Source organism: Papio anubis, chromosome 2, assembly GCF_008728515.1.
Source record: "Papio anubis isolate 15944 chromosome 2, Panubis1.0, whole genome shotgun sequence".
Classification (NCBI taxonomy): domain Eukaryota; kingdom Metazoa; phylum Chordata; class Mammalia; order Primates; family Cercopithecidae; genus Papio; species Papio anubis.
The window spans coordinates 159798563-159821732 of NC_044977.1; the positions used below are offsets into that span (position 1 = coordinate 159798563).

Consider the following 23170-nt stretch of genomic DNA (forward strand, 5'->3'; position numbering starts at 1 on the left):
AGCAAAGAGTAAATGGTTTGTCTGAATGGGACAGTCTCCAATTGTTGCCATGAAGAAATGTGGCCCAAGGTTGCCAGATGTTCCCATTTTTTTCTAAAGGAAGTGTAATAAAAACAGCCACCTTAGTAAGTGGGAAAATGAAGGGAAAAGTACTTTAAGTAGGACAAATAAAATACCTTCAAGTCAGCTTATGCCTGCAGACTACCAGTTTATGATCTCTAATTGCTATTATTCAAAACTATTATCCCTGAATAACAGAAAAAATTATGCTGATATAGTAAATTCTTGTACCTGCACAATTGGCCAGTGGCATAATCAGTCCCATCACCCTCTGAATGAACATTATATAGGAATATGTAATTTAGCCCAAATAGAAGCTGGGTCTTCCGTGGGAAGCTGGAACAGTCAGATAACGTTTGGTCAGAACAGTAACTTGTAAAATTCTAATCAGCAATGGGCTGGAGATTGGTTTTCTGTATGCCTATTTATTGGATGGGGACATAATCAGAATGACACTCTTCTCCTTGCAACCCAGGTTGTCCATCCAACCAATAATGGCAGGTAGTGTTCCTTAAAGGACAATTTTCTCTCACATATATCCCTGCATAGGAAGGGCTAGGGCTGGAGACAAAGCACCAAGCTGAAGAATGTCAGGGGTGGCTAGAACAAATATCAGATTTTCTTTGCTAGGCAACATGGACATGCATAGTATAGTTAAGAACTGCTTTCCCTTTATTGAGAAACTATTTTCCTTTACTCATATGAAAGTGAGATAAATGCTCTTCATAGTTTATGCTAACAAATGTCAGAAAATATCCAGTAAACCATGTTTCTATTTGAAAGCTGACAGTACATAGAGGCTCCAGTTGATTTGTAAAATAGGAAGGATGGGTATCTCCAGTACAGGGATGCTATAGAATCTTGGGTTATCTACAACTTAGTCTTTAAAAGCTTCCCAAAATATAAATGGTTTTGTATATTTTTACTTGTGACAAGTATGTAGGAAAAGAATCTTAGCGATAAGGATCCTAGCAGAAAACAGATGGCATACCCAGACAGTTTAACCTAAAGGACTAAACTCTTTACAGGGAAAATGGGCAGGGTTAAAAGAGCCAACAAAGAAAGTGAGGCATCCAAGACATCAGAGATAGCAACAACAGGAAGCCATTACTGCCGCTCAATGTGAAGGGACAAGAGAGAGGTACTACGTTACCAAATCCCAGCAAAAGCTCCCTGTGCGGAAGGAAGTCTGCTAGCAGAATGTGTGTGTAAAGAGGCATGCCTGCACCTCTCTGTTCTCCCATTCTCTGATCTTCTGCCAAGTCCTCCATTTGGCTGACTCCAGCCAGAACCCAGAGGGCAAAGGGTGCCAGGAAAATCAATCCATAGACATCAGCCTCCTATGTCACAGAATAGTGCAGAAAGTGGCAGAGATGTGTTAATATCTGAGAGAGAAGGACAACTGAAAAACTATTATCACAAAAGACAAAGGAAATCATAGCTCATGGAATGTTACAGCAGAAAGGAACTTTTCACCCTCTAATCTAATTTTCATTTTGTTGATGAGAAAACTGAGGCCCAGGGAATTGAAATGAATGGGTGATTATTATACACTGAAAAAGGGCATACTCAAGACCAAAGGCAGTTACCGTCTTATCTGTTCTCATGGTTTTTCTACTTCATTATACTGGAAATCATGGATTAGGAAACTCAGAGTAGAGTTGGCTAAAATGAGACACCTACATAGCAGTTTCTCCATTACTGTGCCCATCAGACATCACTAATCAATTACAGATTTCTTTCCTTCTGAGCCTAGATGTAACCTCAGGCACATTAGGCAGGACAAGGTTGAATCAATCATGAAATGCATCAATCAATCATTTATGCACTTGTATAAACCCAGTGTACTCAAAAGTTTTTACTGTGCATGATGTTCACCCACGCATTTCAATTCCCTGGACCTCAATTTTCTCATCAACAAAATGACACAATGATATAATGATACAATTTTATATAATGCAAACTCATACAGTGAGCTCTAAATCTTCAAGTTATTTACATGTCTAGCATTATTTTCTTCCCTAAAACTCATCTCATTCTCTGAAGTTATTACCTGTACTTTGTACTTTCGGACTGCCCACCCAGTGACTTGGTGGGAAGCATTCATGGTTGGGAAGAAGGGAAGTGCCCTGAGATGAATTTGCTTGAAGGGTGATAATAAAAATAGTCCTAATCTCTGACAGGTTTTCTCTTTCTCTCTCCTTGCAGGTTGACAGGACTGAGGTGATTCGCACCTGCATAAACCCAGTGTACTCAAAACTGTTTACTGTGGACTTTTACTTTGAGGAGGTTCAGCGCCTGCGGTTTGAAGTCCATGACATAAGCAGCAACCACAATGGACTGAAGGAGGCCGACTTCCTTGGTGGCATGGAGTGCACACTTGGCCAGGTAGGTCAACAGACACCCCTTCCTCCTCCTTGCCATCCTAAGGCCTTTCTTCCTTCCCCCTTTTCCTTTCTCCCCTCATCTAATCCTTGCTTTTTCCTATTGATTGCATTTTCTTTAACATGTAGCATTTTACAACTTCCCAGGTGGTGTCATATCCATTATGTTTATGTAGAGATGATTCTGCAAGTCTGTACGATTTCTTATTTTGAAAAATTCAGAACTTTCTCTTCTGAATTCCCCCATTGTGTCACTCATTTATTCAACGACTATTATTGAGCACTTATGTGTCTGGCTCTATGCTCTGTTCACATGTCTGTTATAGCCTTATCCTGTTCCATTATAAATTTCCATCTCCAACTCAGCTGTGAGAACCCCCATGCAGCAAGTATTTCTCATTCACATTTACTTGACATCTCTGGTACCAAAAATAGCCCAAGGCAGGGGCTAAATAGATACTCAATGAATGAGTAAAAGCTCTTAATTCTCCCAACAATAATGTGAAATAAATATCAATATTATATCCATTTTATCAGTGGGAAAAATGAGACTCAGAGAGGTTAAGTGATCTGATGAAGTTTCCACCCTAATAAGTGACAGTGTGAGGACTCTACTAGGCCTCCCTGACTCCAAACTTCATCATTTTGCTTCTATAATACTTTTCCTTTTTTCCTTTCCTTTCTGTTGTACCCAGAAATGTGGTAAGTGAGTCTAAAAGTAAAAAACAGTCCCTGTGCCCAGATAGTGGATAATCTTACTGGAGAAGGCATAGTAATATGCACTTAAAATAGAGTAGTTCATTACAAAATACCCTGGGCTCTCTATACAAGGTCGTGGGCCTTGAAGGAAGAGAGAGCTTTTTTCTACTGGGTAGAGTCAAAGATGGCATTGTGGGACCAAAATCTGAAAAACCATGATCTACGACTGCAGAAGAAAGAGGAGGGGGGCCTTTCAAGTAAGAAAGCAACGTAAGCAACTCTTCGGGGTCAGAGAAAACGTGAAGGGGTGTGGGGTGGGAAGAGACCACTTTCCATGACTGAATCAAGATGCTGATTTACTGTGAAATTGATGAAGCTTTAATTCCAGATCCCCTCTCTCATGTGGGCCCCTTCCATGGCTCTGTGTCACATTTTTATTTTGTACTTTTTTTCTCAAAGAGAAATTCCAAATTATATGTCTTAAGACCCACAAAACCTGGGTTCACCTCTTGTCAAGGTAAGGGTCAGGTTTAAGGATTTGTCAGGAAGAGTCTACCTGACAAAGAGATGGCAAGCATATATATTTGCTTGTTCATTTGTGCTATCCTTGCTTCATACCACTTATCACTAAAAGAAATTTCTCATAGTGAGCACTAAGAGACAAAATAGACAGTGTCCTCAGTTACCCTTTTCCAGCAAATATAGTGATTAATTTCTTATTCCTTTAATGAAGATCAAAAGTCCAATATTGAAATATAGTTGAAGGGAGACAGAAAGAGAATCTGAAATATTCTCCATTAATATATGTTCTCTAATGATTTTTGAAGAGTTGATGGCAGATAGTTCAAGGATCTTACCAGGTACAATGTCCAGTAAGTAGGTATTAAATGAATAAATGCATTGTGGATTTGAGATAAAATCCTGTTTCTATTTGAATATTATTAAAATGGCATCTTTTACAGATATGTAAGCCATGCCAAGATTCTACCTTAAACAATGGGCATCCCTCCTATGCATAAATTTTATATTTTGTCACAAGAAATAAAGATAGATCAATGTGGGAATCAAGTGGGCTAAAGATCTTTTTTTTTTTTTTTTTTTTTTGGTCCAAAGCTTTGATAATTTTGTCTGTTTGACCCTCAAACTTACATCCTTAGTCCCTCACAAGGCTCATCTTTCCAAAAGCCAGTAAGTACTTAACTTTGCAAGTAAGACAGGCATTGTACTAGGTGCCAGTGACACCGTGGTGAGCCAAAAACAAAATCCTTGCCTTCAAGCAGCAGTTTAGTTGGGGATAAAGATGGAATGAAAATAATCACACAACAATTAATTAAATGGCAATCATCATAAGCTTTGTTACAGAGAAGTACAGAATAAGAAAGCGAGAATTGGGAGACTGGCATCAGGCGGAGAGGGATCAAAGAAGGCTTTCTAAGAGAAGTGACATTTAGAAGGGAGAGTGAGAGTGCATCAGGTGAGAAGAAAGAGGAAACACATTCTAAGCAGATGGGAACATTAGACACAAAGCCTCTACATTCAGGAAGGAGTTTGGCATATGGTGAGGAGCATCTCCATTTGGTTTTTTAAGAAGCCAACTCTGAGGTAGGAAGTCAAAGGAGGTGAAGGAAATGCCACAGTGGAGAGGAAAAGTGAGACAGGTAAGGAGCCTACAAGGGAAAGTGGTCAAGTATCTACCACCGTAGGTAACTGAAGCTTAACTCTGCTGGGGAAATTCTGAGAGCAGTGTAAAGCAAACATTAGAGATATTTCATCCTGGGGATGAGGGAACTGGGATATTTATACACTTCGAGTATATATACTCACATCAGTCATTAAGAACCATTCCTGGCCAGGCACGGTGGCTCACGCCTGTAATCCCAGCACTTTGGGAGGCTGGGGCAGGCGGATCACGAGGTCAGGAGATGGAGACCATCCTGGCTAAACATGGTGAAACCCCTTCTCTACTAAAAATGCAAAAAATTAGCTGAGCGTGGTGGCGCATGCCTATAGTCCCAGCTACTCGGGAGGCTGAGGCAGGAGAATCACTTGAACCCGGGAGGCAGAGGTTGCAGTGAGCCGAGATCACACCACTGCACTGCAGCCTGGATGACAGAGTGAGATTCCATCTCAAAAAAAAAAAAAAAGAACCATTCATGAGGTGAGAACATTAATCCTCTGACATTTCTGGCCTACTGTGCAGGTAGCAAACTCCAGATATCATAAAGAGCTCGCAAGCAAAGAAATACAGTTGCTGGTGGTCAAAGTCAGTGATGGGTTATTGCGGGATCTGGCCAGCAGTCCACAATGCAACAGGGCTGTCTCTTTGCTCCCAGGTGGATTGGCAGGTCGAGAAATAATAGACACACACACAAGATAATGAAAGCTGGGTCCAGGGGGGTCACCGCCTTCTGTCCCACGGTGCCAACAATGCACTGGATATGCCAGGATTTATTATCAAGTTTTGTGAGGGCGGGGGTAGGTTAGTGAAGGATTTAGGGTCATTTGATTATGAGGTGAGATGGTCACTTGGGGATGAAGTAATTCTTTAACATAACATCTGTGTGCAGAAGTACAGTATGCAGAGACAAGAATTGGCACTATAGTGTGTGCATCAGTAATTTCTAACAGAGCCATAAAACAGGAACAGCAGTAACAGTTACAGCAAAAGCTGGTTCCAAACAATTCACAGAAACAGGACATGAAGTTAGACAATGGGTTAGACCAGAAATTCTCAGAAGGGAGTATGCCTTAACCTTAAAGAGGCCTAGAAGAGCTGCAGCAAGATGAGGGCATTTATAGCCCTATCTTACCCATATGGACAGGCGCCCCCCATGCATCCGTTTATAGGCTTTCCATGAGGGTCCCATTCCATTCCCAGAGCTGTGAACATCTGCTTTTCTGGGATAGGAATCTTGGTGATGTGAAACCTCCCTGACTGCATGTCCATTCACAGGCTCTCTGCAGGGGGAAGCACACCACGTGCTGTTGGCTCATTCTGGCAGTCCAGCCTGGCATTGTCTTTACACAATCCTGCATGCAACTTTGTATTTACAATAATCAGGAGCATTTCGTCTTTTATTCTGTAGCAATAGTTTCAGGCGATCTCCCTACATCTCCCCCTTTTCTCTGATTTAAATGAACCATAGCAATCATAGCTTTATGCTGATCACGATTGGATTGAAGAATATTTTTTCCAGTTTTACACGTGAGCAATAAACCAATAGCACAAATTTTACATAGAACAAAATTAGCAATAGTGGATCCTCCCAGAGATTTTACCCATTGAATGGGGTTGAGATTAGATAACCCCTTAGAGACACCATCTAAAACTTCAGCACCAGGCAAAGCAGTTAAGTGTGCTTGAGAGGCCTCAAAAATCTGTTCTTTTTGCTTACTTATGTCTAAACTTAAATTATCTTTACTTCCTTGTAAATGGTGTTTTACTGATTCCCAATTGTGGACAGACTCATTGTATTGAAACGGAGTTATACAAAAATCAGAAGTATTCCAATCACATTGCATTTGTCATCTATGTTCTAAACTCATAATTCTATCTCCCATCCATGTAACAGTTTGTCTTAGATCATTAATTTGATTGACTAATTTTTGATCAATACCTGACTGAGAATTCCACATCTGAGTAGAATTTTTTTGCCATTTATCCACAAAATGAGCAGTTTGAATAGATTGATGTAATGCAACTCCAGCAGTAGCAGCAGTCGCAGTAACAGCAATCAAGCGCATTATTACAGCAATTAATGTAAAAATAAATCGTTTACTCGTTTTAAGAATTTTTTGTAAAATATCCTTAATAACATGGATAGAAGGGGAAGATTCCCAAGGCCTATGTAAGGCTACAGGGAGCCAAATACCTTCTCTGGCTCTGACTATTAAAATACTATGATATTGATTAAAGGATGAGTCAATACAAGTATACAAGTAACAATTAACACAGGTAATTATGTTGGTTTTTGAACTAATATGCATCTTTCCTACTAATAACATATAGGTGGTTTAACACAACTTTTAAGTGATACAGTTTTGTTGGACTTCATATAGATGGTATATATATTTTGGGATGATATTCTTTTTTGTGAATGTGGGGTGGTGGGAATAGGTTGTATGAGAGATGGTGGGGGGACATTAGCAACGGGGGGTATAAGTCCTCATAATCTTTACTGTCCCACCTTTGAATTGACCTCTTGATGATTGCCATAGTGATATTTTTGGCTGTATGGAAATAGTCGTGTAAATCAATCTATTGTCTTAGTTTTTGAGGTGACAAGGTGGATTCACTTACAACACTTTCTCCAGCCCAAACTCTCATACCAGTCATAGCTATGGTTAATCTCCATAATTCTGAATGTTCAGGTCCTAAGTGGGGAACAACAAGCCTTGGCTTTGGAGGGGCAACCCCTGCCCCTTTCCACTTAAAAGGAAAAAAGGAGTTAAATGTACGATATAATAGGGAAGGGCTGTCACTACTTTTTTGATAAGTAATATCATAGAGAAAATGTTGACAATGTCTGTGACCTTGAGAGCAATCATTAGTCGTATGACCTTTAGGAGCCCACTCAACAATGATGTAGTGAGAAGAATTAAATAACACTATTCCTTCTGAACTAACACAATCCTTCCATATTAATTTGTCAGCATTTGAAGACAAGTTGAGAGGACACGCAGATCCTAAAGGCTTATATTGGGATGTGTGAATGTAGTCAGTGATTCCTGTTTTGATCTGCCTTAAAGGTTTTAATGAAAGCCCTGATATCAAGTGTCCTAAAGGAGGGACAGAGTGACTAGATGGTAGTGTGACTGCCCAAGTTTGAATATCTAATGAGAGACATCCATTAGTGGGTCCCAGGCACGAAGGTGAATACCTAAAACCTAAAGCGATATTGAAAGGGGTTCCTTCTTCTGAAGGTTGGGCAGGACAACGATCATCTACAGAACCAGGCATCCAAATACTATCATTAACACAACCTCGATAGGAGCATCCATCCATGTCATGGCTCGAATAAGAGGAGGAAAAGGAATATAGGCCTGATATGTATAGTTTTTAACTGTCTGTTGGGTGACAGAGGGTAGAAGGATCCGTGTCATCAGGAGGAGACAGAGGTTGAGCCAGACCTGGATTGTTGGAGACGAGTTGTTCAGGGTGGCTGACTGGATTGTCTGTTGTAAAGGAGTTAGCATGGTCATTTTCTTCTTTTTGATGGTTGGAGGTGTTAGTTGTTTCCTGTTGTGCTTTTTCAGCAAATTTCTGTGTCTCGTTGTTGCATGCATCTTTAGGACACCATTTCACGTGTCTAGCAGGAATCCAAACAGGAGATTGATGTTTACCTGGGGAAACACAAACATAGCCTCTTCCACACGTTAAAATAGAACCTTTTGACCATATATTACATTGAACATCTTTCCACGGTACTTCCTTTCCTTGGTTTACCATAGGACAGTTACCAGAGAAATACTTTTCAGCAGCTGTAACAGAACTAGATTTAGGAATATTGAGAAAATTTAACGTGAGCAATGCCAAGTTTAGTTGTATGTGAGGGGTCAACAACTCCTTATCTCCCTCTTTTTGTTTAAGTAATTGTAATTTTAAAGTTCTGTTACTTCTTTCTGCAATAGCTTGGCCTTGTAGGTTATAAAGAATACCAGTAATATGTTTAATATGCCACTGATCAAGAACATTTTTAAAAGTTTTACTGCAATAGGCTGGACCATTATCTGTTTTGAGTTCACTAGGAATTCCCGTAACTGCAAAACGTGAAAACATAGTTTTTTAACATGAGAAGTGGCTTCTCCGGTTTGACAGGTAGCCCAGATGAAATTGGAAAAGGTGTCAACTGTGCATATAAGCTAATTTTCCAAAAGAAGGAACATGAGTAACATCCATTTGCCAGATAACATTAGGAGAAAGGCCTCGGGGATTAACTCCAGGAGATTGTGTGGGAGACAAGAACCTGGCATTGAGAACAGTATTATACAATTTGTTTAGCTTGTTTCCAACTGAGAGAATATTTATGTTTAAAACCTGAGGCATTAGTATGAGTGAGTTGATGAAATTGTTCTGCATCTGTAATGGCTAGAGAAACTAGAGTATCAACTTTATGATTACCACTGGATAAAAGTCCAGGTAAGTTAGTATGAGAATGAATGTGAGTGATGAGAAAAGGATGCTTTCGGTTTCTGACAGTTTTTTGTAACAAAGAGATCAAGGAAAACAGCAATATTTTTGATGGTAGCTGTTTCTATTGCCTGAGTGGCATGGACTACATAAGCTGAGTCAGAGACAATATTAAGAGGCTCATAAAAATCCTGTAATGCAGAGATAACAGCCAACAACTCGGCTTTTTGAGCAGAAGTATATGGAGTAGAAATGACTTTATCTTTTGGTCGTACATACTCTGCCTTTCCATTGCTGGATCCATCAGTAAAAATGGTAACGACTGTCTCTAGTGGTGATGAACGAGTAAGTTTTGGTAGAATCCAGGAAGTATTTTGTAGAAATTGAAAGAATTTTGACTTAGGCAAATGATTATCAATAGTGCCAATGAAGTCAAACTAGACTAGATTGGTCTGCCAGCACAAAGATGTACAAAAGGCATTTTTAACTTCATTTTTTGACAAAGGGACCACAATAATGTTTGGATCAAAGCCAGAAATTTTAGGAATACATTGATGTCCTAACCCAATCAAAGTGGCTATTTGATCAAGATGTATTGAAAGAGTTTTAGAGGCTGAATTAGGAAGAAATACCCATTCAACTAGAGAATCATTTTGTACTATAAGTCCCCTAGGAGAGTGGATGGAAGGAAAAACTAAAAATTGTAAAGGTAAATTTGGGTCAATACGAGAGACTTGTGCCTCTCTCACTCATTGTTCTACAAAAGACAACTCTTGTTTTGCTGGTTCAGATAGAGAGCGAGGACTGTTTAAATCTGTATCTCCTGATAAAGTGGCAAATGGATGAGATAATGCATAAGTAGGAATGCCTAGGGTTGGTCTGAGATAATTGATGTCACCTAGTGATTTTTGAAAATCATTTAAGGTATTTAAATTGTCAGTATGAAGTTGGACTTTTTGGGGCTTAATAAAGCCTCCAACTTGTGTTTGGAAAGTGGCCACTGCTCTACCCACAAAGGAGGTGACTCACACATCCATTGTATAGGGGCAGAGGAAGAGAAGGAGAGTGAGGGCGCTGGGATGCAGACTTGGGGAAAGCAGGATTCCAAGCCTCTGAAAGAAGGGGTCCCGGAGTATCAAAAGAAACAGTAGGCTTAGAAGAGGGGAGAGGTCCAAAAGGACGAGAGGAACGAGAAACAGGCCATTCAGATGAATGCCACACGTCTTCCTCTGGCAGACGGGGCAACGGCTTAGGAGAAGAAGAGTTAACATATACAGGTTTCAAGATAGGAGGCGAAGGGAGGGGATCATCACCAGGTTTCTCCTCTTGGGGAGAAAACAAGGAGAGATTGAATTCTTCCTCATGATCAGGAGGAGGGCTAGTAGGGGGGTCAGCTACCTGAGGTAAAGGGAGCGGTTCACCATCCGCGTTAACTTCTGGCAGTTGAAGAGGAACACCAGACTGAAAAGGAAGTAAAGCAACACGAATAAGAGCCCAGTCAGTACAGACAGAAATAGGAAGTAAAACACCATCTCTCATGAGTTGGCAGAGAGTGGCACCAACTCTATCCCAGTGTAACAGGTCCATAGAGCCTTTGTCAGGGAACCAAGGACAATATTTTTCAATAGTCTGAAATAAGAGAATAAAGTCATTGGAATCAGCCTCGATGCCACCCTGTTTAAGAAGTTTAATAAAAGACAGATAAGCCTGGTGTTTAAACTGCAATTCTCCCATAATAACCCTGGAATATTACTAGTCCACAAACCCAAAAAGAAGGGAGAGTCAGAAAAAGCGTACCCGGAGACCTTACCGTCGAGACTGAAGACTAGTCGTCACGAACCCACACTCGGAGTGCACTGAGCCGAGGAACAAAGAAGGCCACGTTGGGCGCCAGATATTGTGGGATCTGGCCAGCAGTCCACAATGCAACAGGGCTCTCTCTTTGCTTCCAGGTGGATCGGCAAGTTGAGAAATAATAGACACACACACGATAGTGAAAGCTGGTTCCGGGGGGTCACCGCCTTCTGCTCCCATGGTGCCAACAATGCACTGGATATGCCACCATTTATTATTGAGTTTAGTGAGGGCGGGGGTAGGATAGTGAAAGATTTAGGGTCATTTGATTATGGAGTGAGATGGTCCCATGGGGATGAAGTAATTCTTTAACATAACATCTGTGTGCAGAAGTACAGTATACAGAGATAAGAACTGACAATATAGTGTGTGCATCAGTAATTTCTAACAGAGCCATAAAACAGGAACAGCAGTAACAGTTACAGCAAAAGCTGGTTCCAAACAATTCACAGAAACAGGACATGAAGTTAGACAACCGGTTAGACCAGAAATTCTCAGAAGGGAGTATGCCTTAACCATAAAGAGGCCTAGAAGAGCTACAGCAAGATGAGGGCGTTTATAGCCCTATCTTACCCATATGGACAGGCGCCCCCCATGCATCTGTTTATAGGCTTTCCACAAGGGTCCCATTCCATTCCCAGAGCTGTGAACATCTGCTTTTCTGGGATAGGAATCTTGGTGATGTGAAACCTGACTGCATGTCCATTCACAGGCTCTCTGCAGGGGGAAGCACATCATGCGCTGTTGGCTCATTCTGGCAGTCCAGCCTGGCATTGTCTTTACACAATCCTGCATGCAACTTTGTATTTACAATAATCAGCAGCATTTCATCTTTATTCTGTAGCAATAGTTTCAAGGGGTCTCCCTACAATGGGCACTCAAGTCACAGGGCCTGGAAATACGAGTGGGGTGCTAACAGCATCTGTGGATTGCCTATTTCATACCCAATCACCCACTCTTTTAGCTGTTGACCCTGATCACTTTCTGATCATTTTATACCATGTGGCTATGTAGAAAAGAGCCCTATCCCTAGCTCAAGAGTGAATCCTGAGTGATCTCAGCTCATCACATGACTCTCATCCTCCACTTGCAAGAGTTTGGTTTAGAGGTTGGTGTGTGTCCTGTAAGGCATGTGGATTTTTCTTCGAAAGGTTTCCTAGCCTAAAACAAGGGACACACATGAAGAAACAGTTCCTCTTTGCCTGTGATTCCTGAAACCATTACAGCCACCTTGCAGCAAGGCTGAGGATGAGAGCAACCCGTAGGGGAGGTCAGAGCCAAAAGATGTGGAGGCATGGGCCTAACTTTCTTTACCTGGGACCCACTCTGTCTATGGATGACTTATTATGGGAGAATGAAACATCCTGTCATCGCAGCTGTTTGAGATGGGAATTTTTATTCCTTGAACTAAAAGTGTCATGATGGATATAGCACATATGAGGAACTAAAAAGAGGGCCAGGCTGACTGGAGTGGTGTGAACAAAGGGCAACTAGGGGGTCGTGTTGGATTAATTTTCTTAATCTCTCAAAAGAAGGAATGTGTAGAAGCGAGCACTGAGAATGAGATTACAAATAGTCCTTTCAAGATTTGTTTTTGGTACTTTTGAAAGAACTTACATACTGATCATTTCGTTTGACCCTCTTGACAGCGTGGGAAGGACAGGAGTCCATCTACATTTTATAGCTGAGGAAACTGAAGAACAGAAAGATTTAATGTCTTGGCAGGGCCCAAACCAGAAGTCAGGAGCTCTTGATTCTTAATCCAGAGCTTTCTTCTGTCATGACCTAGGGAAGGATGAGAGGAGGCCACCTGTTCTGAGAACTCCTTCAAGATCATGGCCTAGATAAAGCAAATGAGCAGCAAGTGACTTGTTCGGTATGTTTCTAAAGCATGTTTCCCAAGCTGTACCGATCCACTTTGAGATGACATGCTGGCCTCTCTGGATATCTTGCATGTTTGTTGGCAACCACCCCCTCATATTATCAGCCATGCGATTGGTGGGGTTGGCCTTTCCCACACTTTTGGGGTAGGCACAAATTGGCTTAAATGAATCAGAATATTACATTTGTGTGGCCACAGTGATTGGTTCAAGGAAAGACATGGTGACTCTTTTAACACTATAAGTTTCATTCATTCATTTATTTCTTCTTTCAATGACATAGCAATTGCATGCCAAGCTTTCATAACAAACATTTAGCAAGTACCCTGGATATGCCAAGTATATCTGTGCTAAGTTCTGGAGACACAAAGATGAAAAAGGAAGACAGAGGCCCTGCCTCAGAAAAGCTTATAATTATCTGAGAAACACAGACTGGTAAATAAATACTCAAAATGCATATTACTAACCACTGCAATAGAAATGTGTTCCAAGGGCTGTAGGGGAAAGACCTCTACCTAAAGTGAAGCAGGGGAGTCTCACAAGAAAGGTGTCTCTGGACCTGAATCCCTAAGGATAAGTAGGAATTCACCAACAGAGAAAAGAAATAAGGACTCTTGGGACAAAATGACTGGTACACGCAAAGACACAGCAGCATGAAGGCAATGGCAGAAAACTCTTAAGTGACTTAGTATGGCTGAGCGGTCAAGTGAGGATGTGAAAAGGCTAGAGGATGCCAGACAAAAAAGAAAGAACTGGTCCTGATACTTTTAAGTGTTTTTCTCTGAACTTTGGAAAGCCTGGATTTGATGCACTGAGGTCCTAATAACTGGGGAAAGGACAAGACTGGATGCGTATATTAGAAAGATCACTTTGGCCACGCGAAGTGGCTCATGCCTGTAATCCCAGAACTTTGGGAGACTGAGGCGGGCAGATTACGAGGTCAGGAGTTTGAGACCAGCCTGGACAACATAGTGAAACCCATCCCTACTAAAAATACAAAAAAATTCGCCAGGCATGGTGGCAGGCGCCTGTAATCCCAGCTACTTGGGAGGCTGAGGCAGGAGAATTGCTTGAACCCAGAAGGCAGATGTTGCAGTGAGCCGAGATCCTGCCACTACACTCCAACCCAGGCAACAGTGCGATACTCTGTCTCAAAAAAAAAAAAGGAAGGAAGGAGAGAGGGAAGGAAGGAAGGAAAGAAGGGAGAGAGGGAGAGAGAAAGAGAGAAAGGAAGGGAGGGAGGGAGGGAGGGAGGGAGGAAGGAAGGAAGGAAGGAAGGAAGGAAGGAAGGAAGGAAGGAAGGAAGGAAGGAAGGAAGGAAATAACTTTGGCATTCCCCATAAACTGTGGGTGGCAGGGAAACCAATTAGGATACTCGTGTAATAACAGGAAGGAAATGCAGATGGCAGTATTTATGTAAACTGAAAAGAGGGGCCCAGAAAAGAGCCTGTCCAAGAGCAGAATCAACAAGCCTTGGAGATGAGGTGGGGAGGAAGAGTTTGCAGGTGTCTGGCTTAGCTAACTGGGGGAGTGATTTGGCTGTCTTTAAGGGGAAATCCATCATGCCCAGGATGGGGGTGAGGAATATAACATGATGCTGGCCTGTTCAGTGCAGATGTTGGTGGAGAATTCAGAGAAGGTTGACAACTGGCAGCTGACATGGATGTAGAATAGACAATATAGATTTGGGAGCTTAATCCCTGTAGGTGATAGCTGCTAACATTAGAGTGGATGAGATTCTTCAAAGAGGCTATTTTATCTTTACTTTTGAAAGGAAATTTTTTGAACATGCCATATATGAACAAACAATAAAGAATTTAAAAATCAAGGCATATGTAAGGACATCTCTTTCCACTATCTTTCAGATAAAAGTGTGAACTTGATGATGTCTTTAAAAAAAAAAAAAATCTTTGTTGAGTGTTTTAACCTGTGGAGTAATATGCCAGACAAATGCATTTGTACTAAAAGCTTTGTGAAGGACAGGCAGAACAGAACTTTTTACCCTTTGTGGTTTCACAGGTTTTGACACTTTGGCGTGAATGGGGGTTTTGCTTTTTTCTCTAAATTGCTCCTCTCCAGTATGATCAAGCAGAAAGAAAAAACATCAACATTCTCCTTCTTTAAAACTCCAAAGTAAAAAGAAGATCCTTTTTCCTGTGTTCTGCCTGGATAGGCAGGGAATGGCTAGATGCAGATGTTGGGCACCCCCAGGCCCAGCAGGGTCAGAGTCTGAGGCACTGTTTCACAGTGCTCACGTGCATATGGTGTGGGGCCTGATGGTCTGGGGTCAAATCCCAGCTCAGCTGCCCTCAATTTGTTTGTCCAGAGGCAAATTCCTGCAGCCACTTAAGCCTCAGTTTCTTCATTTGAAAAAAGGAAATAATAATAGTGCTGACTTCATGAAATACTGCAACGATCAAGTAGAATAATGCACATAAAATGCTTAACAGAATCCCTGGCATGGAGGGAGAACTCAGGATGGGGAAGCTGTTATTACTGCGGCAAGAGTCTAGGAAATGGTGAGAAAAGGCAATGCCTGTAGAGACCAACATGTTTTCAGAACAAAGGGGGAAACACGAAAGCTGAAAACATTGTGAGAGAGCACCTACGTCCTGGGTGAGTATAATGGAAAAACTGAACTTACATTGCCTCGGGTTTGTCAAGTATTTTACTTAGTTGGATTTTAAATATTGTGTGTGTGCACACACATACACGTGTATTTGTTCTTCCAATACTATTTTTAAGTAAAAATTGTTTTAAATCACGTCTCTGAAATAAGTTGGGGCAATTATTTTAATTTGGGCCTTAACTGTGGCAAGACAGGGATTGCCACAGTGAAGGCCCTAAAGGAGAGAGAAAGTGACTTCCCCAAAGCCATGTAGGAAGTCACACATTCAGAGTCCGCCTCCTGAAGGCTGCTGTAGTACTCGCTGTCTCTGGCTGAGTTTGCCACGTTCTCACTCTGCCTTGTGAAACAGCAGGACTCTTGGCCTTTAGGAAAGGAAAATAGCAGCCTTAAGCATGCTAGAAACTGGCATTGGTCATAAAGCTGAGTACAAGCACAGCAAGTGACTTCACACTGAGCAAAAATGCCAAATAAAGCAAAGAAAGCTCAGGTCCTTGGGGAAACTCAAGGCAGAATTGACCATTCTTGACAGATGGATGAGGGGGATGCAGCACAAGAACATAGGGTGCTCGGAAGCTGCCTTCTTCTGGGTAAGTCTGGAGACCTTCCTTAGATTTCTGTCGCCCAAAAGAAACCAAGGAGTTAAGCCCCTCCTCTGCTACATACAATGGTGGGTATGCCAAAGAGAGATGTGATACTTCACTGCCTAGAACAGCCAGTTGACCTTCTTTAATGTGATGCCTTTATTTTTTCTTTCACTGCTTATTAACTCATTCATTCATCGTCATATTTTCCCACTTATTCATCCACCAAAGACAGTGGAACTGAGTCATAAATAAGAAAAATAATTAAAGAAATTTTTTAACTCCAGGCACTTTTATTTAGTAGGCACTGGGTGAAGCCATTGCTATACTGCAATTCATTTAATCAGCACAACATCCCTTGGAAGTAGGCACTACCATTATTACCATTTTACAGCTGAGGAAACCGTGACTGAATAAAGCTAGGTAAGTTATCCAAGGTCACACAGCAAGTTGTCCATCTCTTTAGCTCCAAAGCCCTTTATGATTTTTTCCATCTATTCTAATAGCTTGCCGCTAACTAGTATAAATGATCAAGTAGCACCTATGAATGCAAAGCCAAGTTGGAATTGACCTGGCTAGTTTTTGGTGTCTTGTTTCTTCCTAAGTTTATTTGTCTTACATGAGCTGATAGAGACAGACTAGGAATCCTTTTGCAGAAAAATAGGCTTGATCATCTTCTCTCTGGGCTTCTCTACTGAATTTACTTTAAATATAATATGGCTTCTTAAAAAATGTCAATGTGTCAACCTCCAAAAACCAGAATCTTACAAACTCAGCACCCAGAAGGTACATTGCTCTGACCTTCCTTTCACCTTCAACCATGATGAAAAGTCCCTTATCAAAATTCAGTGGTTGCAGCTGAAAAGCAATAGTTTCATCATTGCTTTTCTTGCAGGCATTTTCTCTTCTCAGTGGCTTGGAGGACAGTTATGACTGTGTGAAGTCATCTTCTCTTCATTGTTGTGTAGCTGTTCTTCAGTGTATTTCTTCCCAAAATGTTCGGAGGACACCTGCCAAAGCCAAGAACTTCCTGCTTTCTGTCATCATAAGCGGGGCTGGGAAATTTGTGACACCTTGAAGAAGTTCTGGGCTTTCAGGAATCCTCTGACCCTTATTCATGAGAGAGAGATTATATACTATCTTCCCTCAGGACAGTGGTTCTCAAACTTGAGCATATGGCAGAATCACCTGGAGGCGTATTAATATACAAATTGCTAGGCCTCACCCCCAGAGTTATGATTCAGAAGATCTAGGGAGAGATTCAATAATCTGCATTTTCTAAGTTCCCAGGTGATGCTTAGTCTGCAGGTCCAGACATCAAACTTCTAGAAGCCCTGCCCCAATGTCTCATGTAAGAGGATGATGAGCCTCGGACAGTATATTACTAGTTTCAATTGAGAAAGGAACTAATGTTTTGGGTAATTATCTGGAGAAATTAAAGAGGACAAAGAAAACATCTGGTGATCAGAAAAAAAATTGCTTTATAAAGTTTACAGTACTAAAAAGGCCAATGTACACAGCTTTCAGTTAATGCTCTTGGTATAGATTTTGAGTGCCAAAGTTTTTCTCCCATTCATTAAATGCAGTTAAATGGACCTATTATCCATTGGTCTCCTTCCTGACATAAGTGAATGTTAGGATTATGTCAGCCACAGTGGTCCCTGAAAGAGTGGGCAGACCACAAGCTGTTGATCAATGGGTATTAGGTATAGTGTCGGGATGAGCCTGATTGCTGAACCCTGGGTGTTATGATGATGCTGAGGGTGCTATCCAAACTCAATGTAATACCCACAGCAAGATTCCACAGGTTAGCATTTTGTTGGATAACATCTAATATCCTCATGGTATAAAGTTGATGACCCGGGGAAGTCAAATTTACACATTGCAGCAGGGAAGTCATTTTCCTTCTACTTCTCACATGCAAAGCTTGCCCTTACTTTGCAGAATTACTGCAAGCAGAAGCCATGTGAGTGATGAATGATGTCATAAGTAATCACATCATCTCAGCTCCCATAGACTAGCTAAGAAATCCTGGGAAGTAGTTCTGTTTTTTTACTGCTGCCTGTTCAGCTCATAGGCAGCTGGGATTTAAGTAGGGTGGTTGTGGGTGAGAAGGCCCCCATTTCTACAGGGAGAATATGATTAATTCTTGCTCTTTTCTTCTAACTTCTTAACAGGCAAGGAATCATAACTTTGGATCCTAGAAACATCCCTCTACTTTCTCTGGAGTCCTCCTTTTATACTTTTAAATCTCCTTTAGTGTCCTGGACTGAGATCATGAGTCCTATGTCTTGATCTGCCATCAACTCTCTATATGGCCTTGGGCAGTTTGCTTAACTTCTCTGTTATATGGTGACTTCATCTATAGAACAAAGGTTTTGCATTGATTCATCTCTAAGTCCCTTCCAGTTCTAATAGTGATTCTCATTCATCTCTTTCCTTTTCTTGTTTTTGAAATTCAACATCTCTCCCAACATTCTCATTTCTTTTCACGATACTCTCTCCCCCTTCCACTACTCTTTCTCACCTCATCTCATCTCCTCTCAGCATGAAGTATTTACCTCCTGCAAAGTCATAGATGTCATTCAGTCATAAATGGTATCATTCTACCTACCTGGTAGCCCCCAGGAAAACAATTTCAAAGACAGTTTTAAAAAGACGTATTTAGTGACAGTTAACACAGGCCCTTTTCCATATACACTCACATTCATTAGCATGATACTTCTACAAGCTCAATATTGGTGCAGAGAAGGAGGGCAAGAGCTTTGGAGCTGTATGACAATTTGCAAGGACTAGTGTATCAATGCTAAAAAGCAGCTACAGGTGCTTGTCCTAATCCTAATCCTTTAAGCCAGGCTGGTGCAGGGCACCCAGACCCCAGACCACCCTATCAGTGTGTCCTGGACCTACCTACTCATCCAGGGAGCGACTTATGCCACCTGGATTGGCAGGTGGCATAAGGCAGTTTCCCAGGACATCTCCCACAGCTGCCACTTTTGTTGTTTCCAACTAGCTTTCATTCCAATCCCATTTCCACCACCTCAGAAGTAGTGACTGTAAATCTAATTTAGATCGCTATCTCCATGGCATTTGCACATACTCTTCCCATCATTCAGCCCTTATGTTTCCCCTACAAATGGTGCCATGCTGCACCTTCTCAGTTATCAGTATCCTGGCTGCTTTAAATAAAAATGTGTGTCCTTGTCCTAGCCCTAAAGCGTGAAACAGTCCAACACCATAAACTGAATTCATAGTGTGACAAATGGCCAGTTTATTGAAGTCCAATAACCAAAAAGCCAATTCACTAAATAATACATTAACCCCCAAACCAACTCTCTTCCAATTACTTTTATTTACTAAAAACTAGATTTCTTGAACTATTTATAACGTTTACTACAATTATTTTAGAAGTTGTGAAGATTTCTGGAATATTTTTTGGTTTAGACTGCTTATGAAATTTAGTTATTATCATAAATGTTTCTGAATATCAACTGTAGCCATTAAAAAGCTAACCTGTCCCAACAGGGGATTAAAAATATGGTGCTAAGTGTTAAAGTAACCATTTCTTCACAGGCCAAGGGACTGGGAGGATATATTTTTAAATGTTAACAGTGATGACATCTAGGTGGTGGGATTATAGATGATGTAGGAAATTCCATCTGTGCGTTTGTATTTCTAAAAGGAAACTATATCACATCTATGATCAGAAAAATATTACAATAAATGTTAGGTAAAAACGTCATAATAAAACCTGCATGCTGACTTCAAAGAACTGACACTCAAGTGGAGGAGGAAGACACATAAACATTGTGTAGATTTTTAAACAAATGTGGAAGAACTTTAAAACTTGTAAAGAATTCTAACTTGGGAAATTTATGGGAAATCCTTTTTGGGGAGGTACGTGCTGAAGCTGCGCTTTCTGTGAGGTTTTTGAGAGATCAATTTGCAGATGTTAGTCCCTACCCCTTTGTCCACAGGGAGGAGAGTTGGCTGGGCTAATTTGATTCTGATCTTTTGAAATACTATTTTTGATTACAGAAGAGACCCAGGAGGGCGTGGGGCACGAACAACAAATAAGTTAAGGAACATCTCTGGAAAAGAAAACGAGGCTCTGAGATTCCTCTGAAGTCTAGACTCTTCATTTTCAAGCTTTATTTGGGAAAGAGAATAGTTTTACTTTAAATTAACCTAATAAAGTTGAGGGGGAGGAAAACAATAACGGCTTGGTATACAAAAGCATTCCCACGAGTCTTGGTTTCAGATTCAAGGATAAAATGAGGCAGGGTATGAATTAATTAGCTTTGTTTTGCATGGAACATGAGCCGTTCAGAGTCCTTCCCGTGTGAGCACAGGTCAGCATAGGTGCATGCTCCTGGGCCTCATCTCCAGATAAGGCCGGGATGGGCTGATTATTCGTGCTTCCCTCACTCTTCCTCAGCATCTGCTCATCAGGAGGCTCAGGCCAGCACACATTTTCAAGCCAGTTATCAGAAACAAAGAAGCACATATCCCCCAAACCTCTCTCTCCACTGAGATTCAAACTAGGAAAACTGGTATTACAGTAAATGTGCTGACAGGGCACCAGTCAGCAAGACTGAATCAGAAAAGCTTAAAATTGAGAAGACAAAAGCAGTGCTGAGTGTAGCCAGCCAGGGCAGGCATCTCTGTACTGCTCTCTGGTGCTCCTGGACAATGCTTAAATACTCTTTAAGGAGGAATTCACTTTTACATATCAGGTATTGTGAGAATGATAGGGTAACCTGTGACTCAGTTTGCCCCTGCCTCTCCAGTTTACACTTACCATCATAGCTTAATTATTAACACTGTCCCCTCTCACTTTCAAAAGTGTCCCAGTTTGGATAATATATTTTACGACCACTTGATGATAATAAATCATTTGCATAGCTAGTATTTACTAAGAGCTGATCACATGCCAGGCAATCATGAGCTTGGTGCTATCAACACTATCATCATCATTATTATCATCACTAGGCCAAGATTACATGTCTCCTTAAGTGGCAAAGGAAGGGCTTAACACCTGACATTTGGATTCAGTCAGAGTACTAAACTACTTTTCCCTTATCTTTAAGCTACATTACCTCTGAGCTTTTCTTTTATAAACTTAATGAGAAAAAGATTCTTATCACTTTATGAATGCCGCAGGTCTTCCCACTGACTTCCTGCTTGGTTGTCAATTGAAGGGAAGAAACTGATTTTCAGGGGTTCTTGTTATATCTCAGGTATTATGTTATGTGAGGCCAGTCAACCCCGCTTGATAAATTGTGAATTCGGCTCTGGGAGCTCAACTAATTCACCAAAGAGTACACTGACAGTAAGTTGCAGAGCAAATTTTCAAACCTAAGTTGTTCTGATTTCAATACCTGCCTTCTCATTATACCACCTTGCCTACTAAACCACTTTTAATTTCTACAAGCCGGTGTAAATTTGAAAAGGTAGAGTAACAATTCTTCCCAAATGCTGTCACTGTAAAACTGCCCACAGAGTAAGGATAAAAGTGTCCATCCTCACAAGTTGATAAATTGACTCCTATATCTAAAATGTCTGTTTTTCCCAGCTCAGGCAGACCTGTAACATCTATCTGCAAATGAACACTCCACCGAAATACTCTTGGACCACAATACTCTTAGACCCCATCTTTCCCTTGACATGGACCTATTGTTTATATGGCAGTAAAGGGTAACAATAATCTGAAAATAACTGACATGTATTCATTTATTCAATGTATAATGCATCTATCTAATGCTATCAATAATAATAAAAAGCTAATATACATGTATTCACTTATTCAAGTAAATATGTATGGATTCTTTCATCCACTTATTGGCACTTACTATGTGCCAGACACTCTTCCAGGCACTGCGGATTCAGCAGTGAACAAAGGAGGCAAAGCCCTGCCTCATGGAGCTTACCTATTCCTACATGATTCAATAACAGATAATAATGATCTCATGAAAGAAAGCACACATAGGATAAGAAATAGAGGGTGGTGGGAAGGGAGTGGGTGCTAATTTCGGTAGGAATGTCAGGGAAGCCCTTTCTGAGCAGAGTCCAGAATAAAGTGTAAAAGTGTGGGCATGAATCATGCAAAGACATCCAGAAAAGCGTTCCAGGCAGAGGGAAGAGCAATACTTCTTATATTCTGCCAGACCCTACACTGAAAGCTTTGTACCAATTATCTCATTTAATCCTCACAAACCCTCTGAGGGTAAGTGTCCTTATTTCCTCATTTCGCTGCTAAGCATTTGAACCTTGAAGTAACTTGCTTAGGAGCACCCGGTTTTCTAATGAGGGAGGCATGAGTTAAACTCAGCCTTCTGGCTCTGAAATAATATCCCCACCTCAGCTACTAAACAGTTCCATGCCTTGGTCAGTCTACAACAACCTCCTTGCCAGCACTTTTAACACAAGGTTTAGAGAATGGCTGATTGCTGAGAAACAACATCTGCAAAGCCTGCATCACCAATGGGGCCACAGGGATAGGGCATTTAAATGGTTGGGTCCCCAGGTTCACCAGATACTGCACTCTAATAACTGCTGGAGTCTCTTGCTCCTATGACTCTCCTTCAGCTTTGTTAGAGGCCGTGGGACCAGCATCCCAGGCTCTTCCTGCAGACACCCAAGAAATTCCCACATGACATCCGTTTAAGCCAAGCAAGAATTTTCCATCCCTCCATTGCATTATTTGTAGGAAATGGCTTCATTGTTTTTCTGTATGCAAAGATAATATAGGCTCATTGCAAAAACTATTTAGAAATAGAAAAAATAAAATCACCACCATTGAGAGATAACTAATAAAAAGCCTACCATTAAGAGATAACTACTAAACATCCTGATATCAGAATTCATGTAATGTGTCCCTTTACCATGGACATTAAGGCTGTTTCCAGTTTTTTAGAATTACAACATTTTCATGAGTATTATGTTATGTGTGT

The 23170-nt window shown here is 41.0% G+C and overlaps 1 protein-coding gene and 1 long non-coding RNA gene across 5 annotated transcripts in view; one reads left to right on the forward strand and one right to left on the reverse strand.

The window, feature by feature from the left end:
• CPNE4 (copine 4) overlaps positions 1–23170 on the forward strand; it is a 505087-nt gene that overhangs the window by 308468 nt on the left and 173449 nt on the right. For all 4 annotated transcript variants that reach the window (XM_021934867.2, XM_021934870.2, XM_021934868.2 and 1 more), the window contains exon 3: positions 2269–2448. In XM_021934867.2, coding sequence (XP_021790559.1) covers positions 2269–2448 — 180 coding nt within the window. The remainder of the gene's footprint in view (positions 1–2268; positions 2449–23170) is intronic.
• The window catches only part of LOC116273837, a 64088-nt gene continuing 49078 nt past the window's right edge, over positions 8161–23170 (reverse strand). Inside the window, exons 3-4 of the long non-coding RNA XR_004182294.1 lie at positions 10672–10734; positions 8161–8486 (exon numbers count right to left, since the gene is read on the reverse strand). This is a non-coding gene — a long non-coding RNA (uncharacterized LOC116273837). The remainder of the gene's footprint in view (positions 8487–10671; positions 10735–23170) is intronic.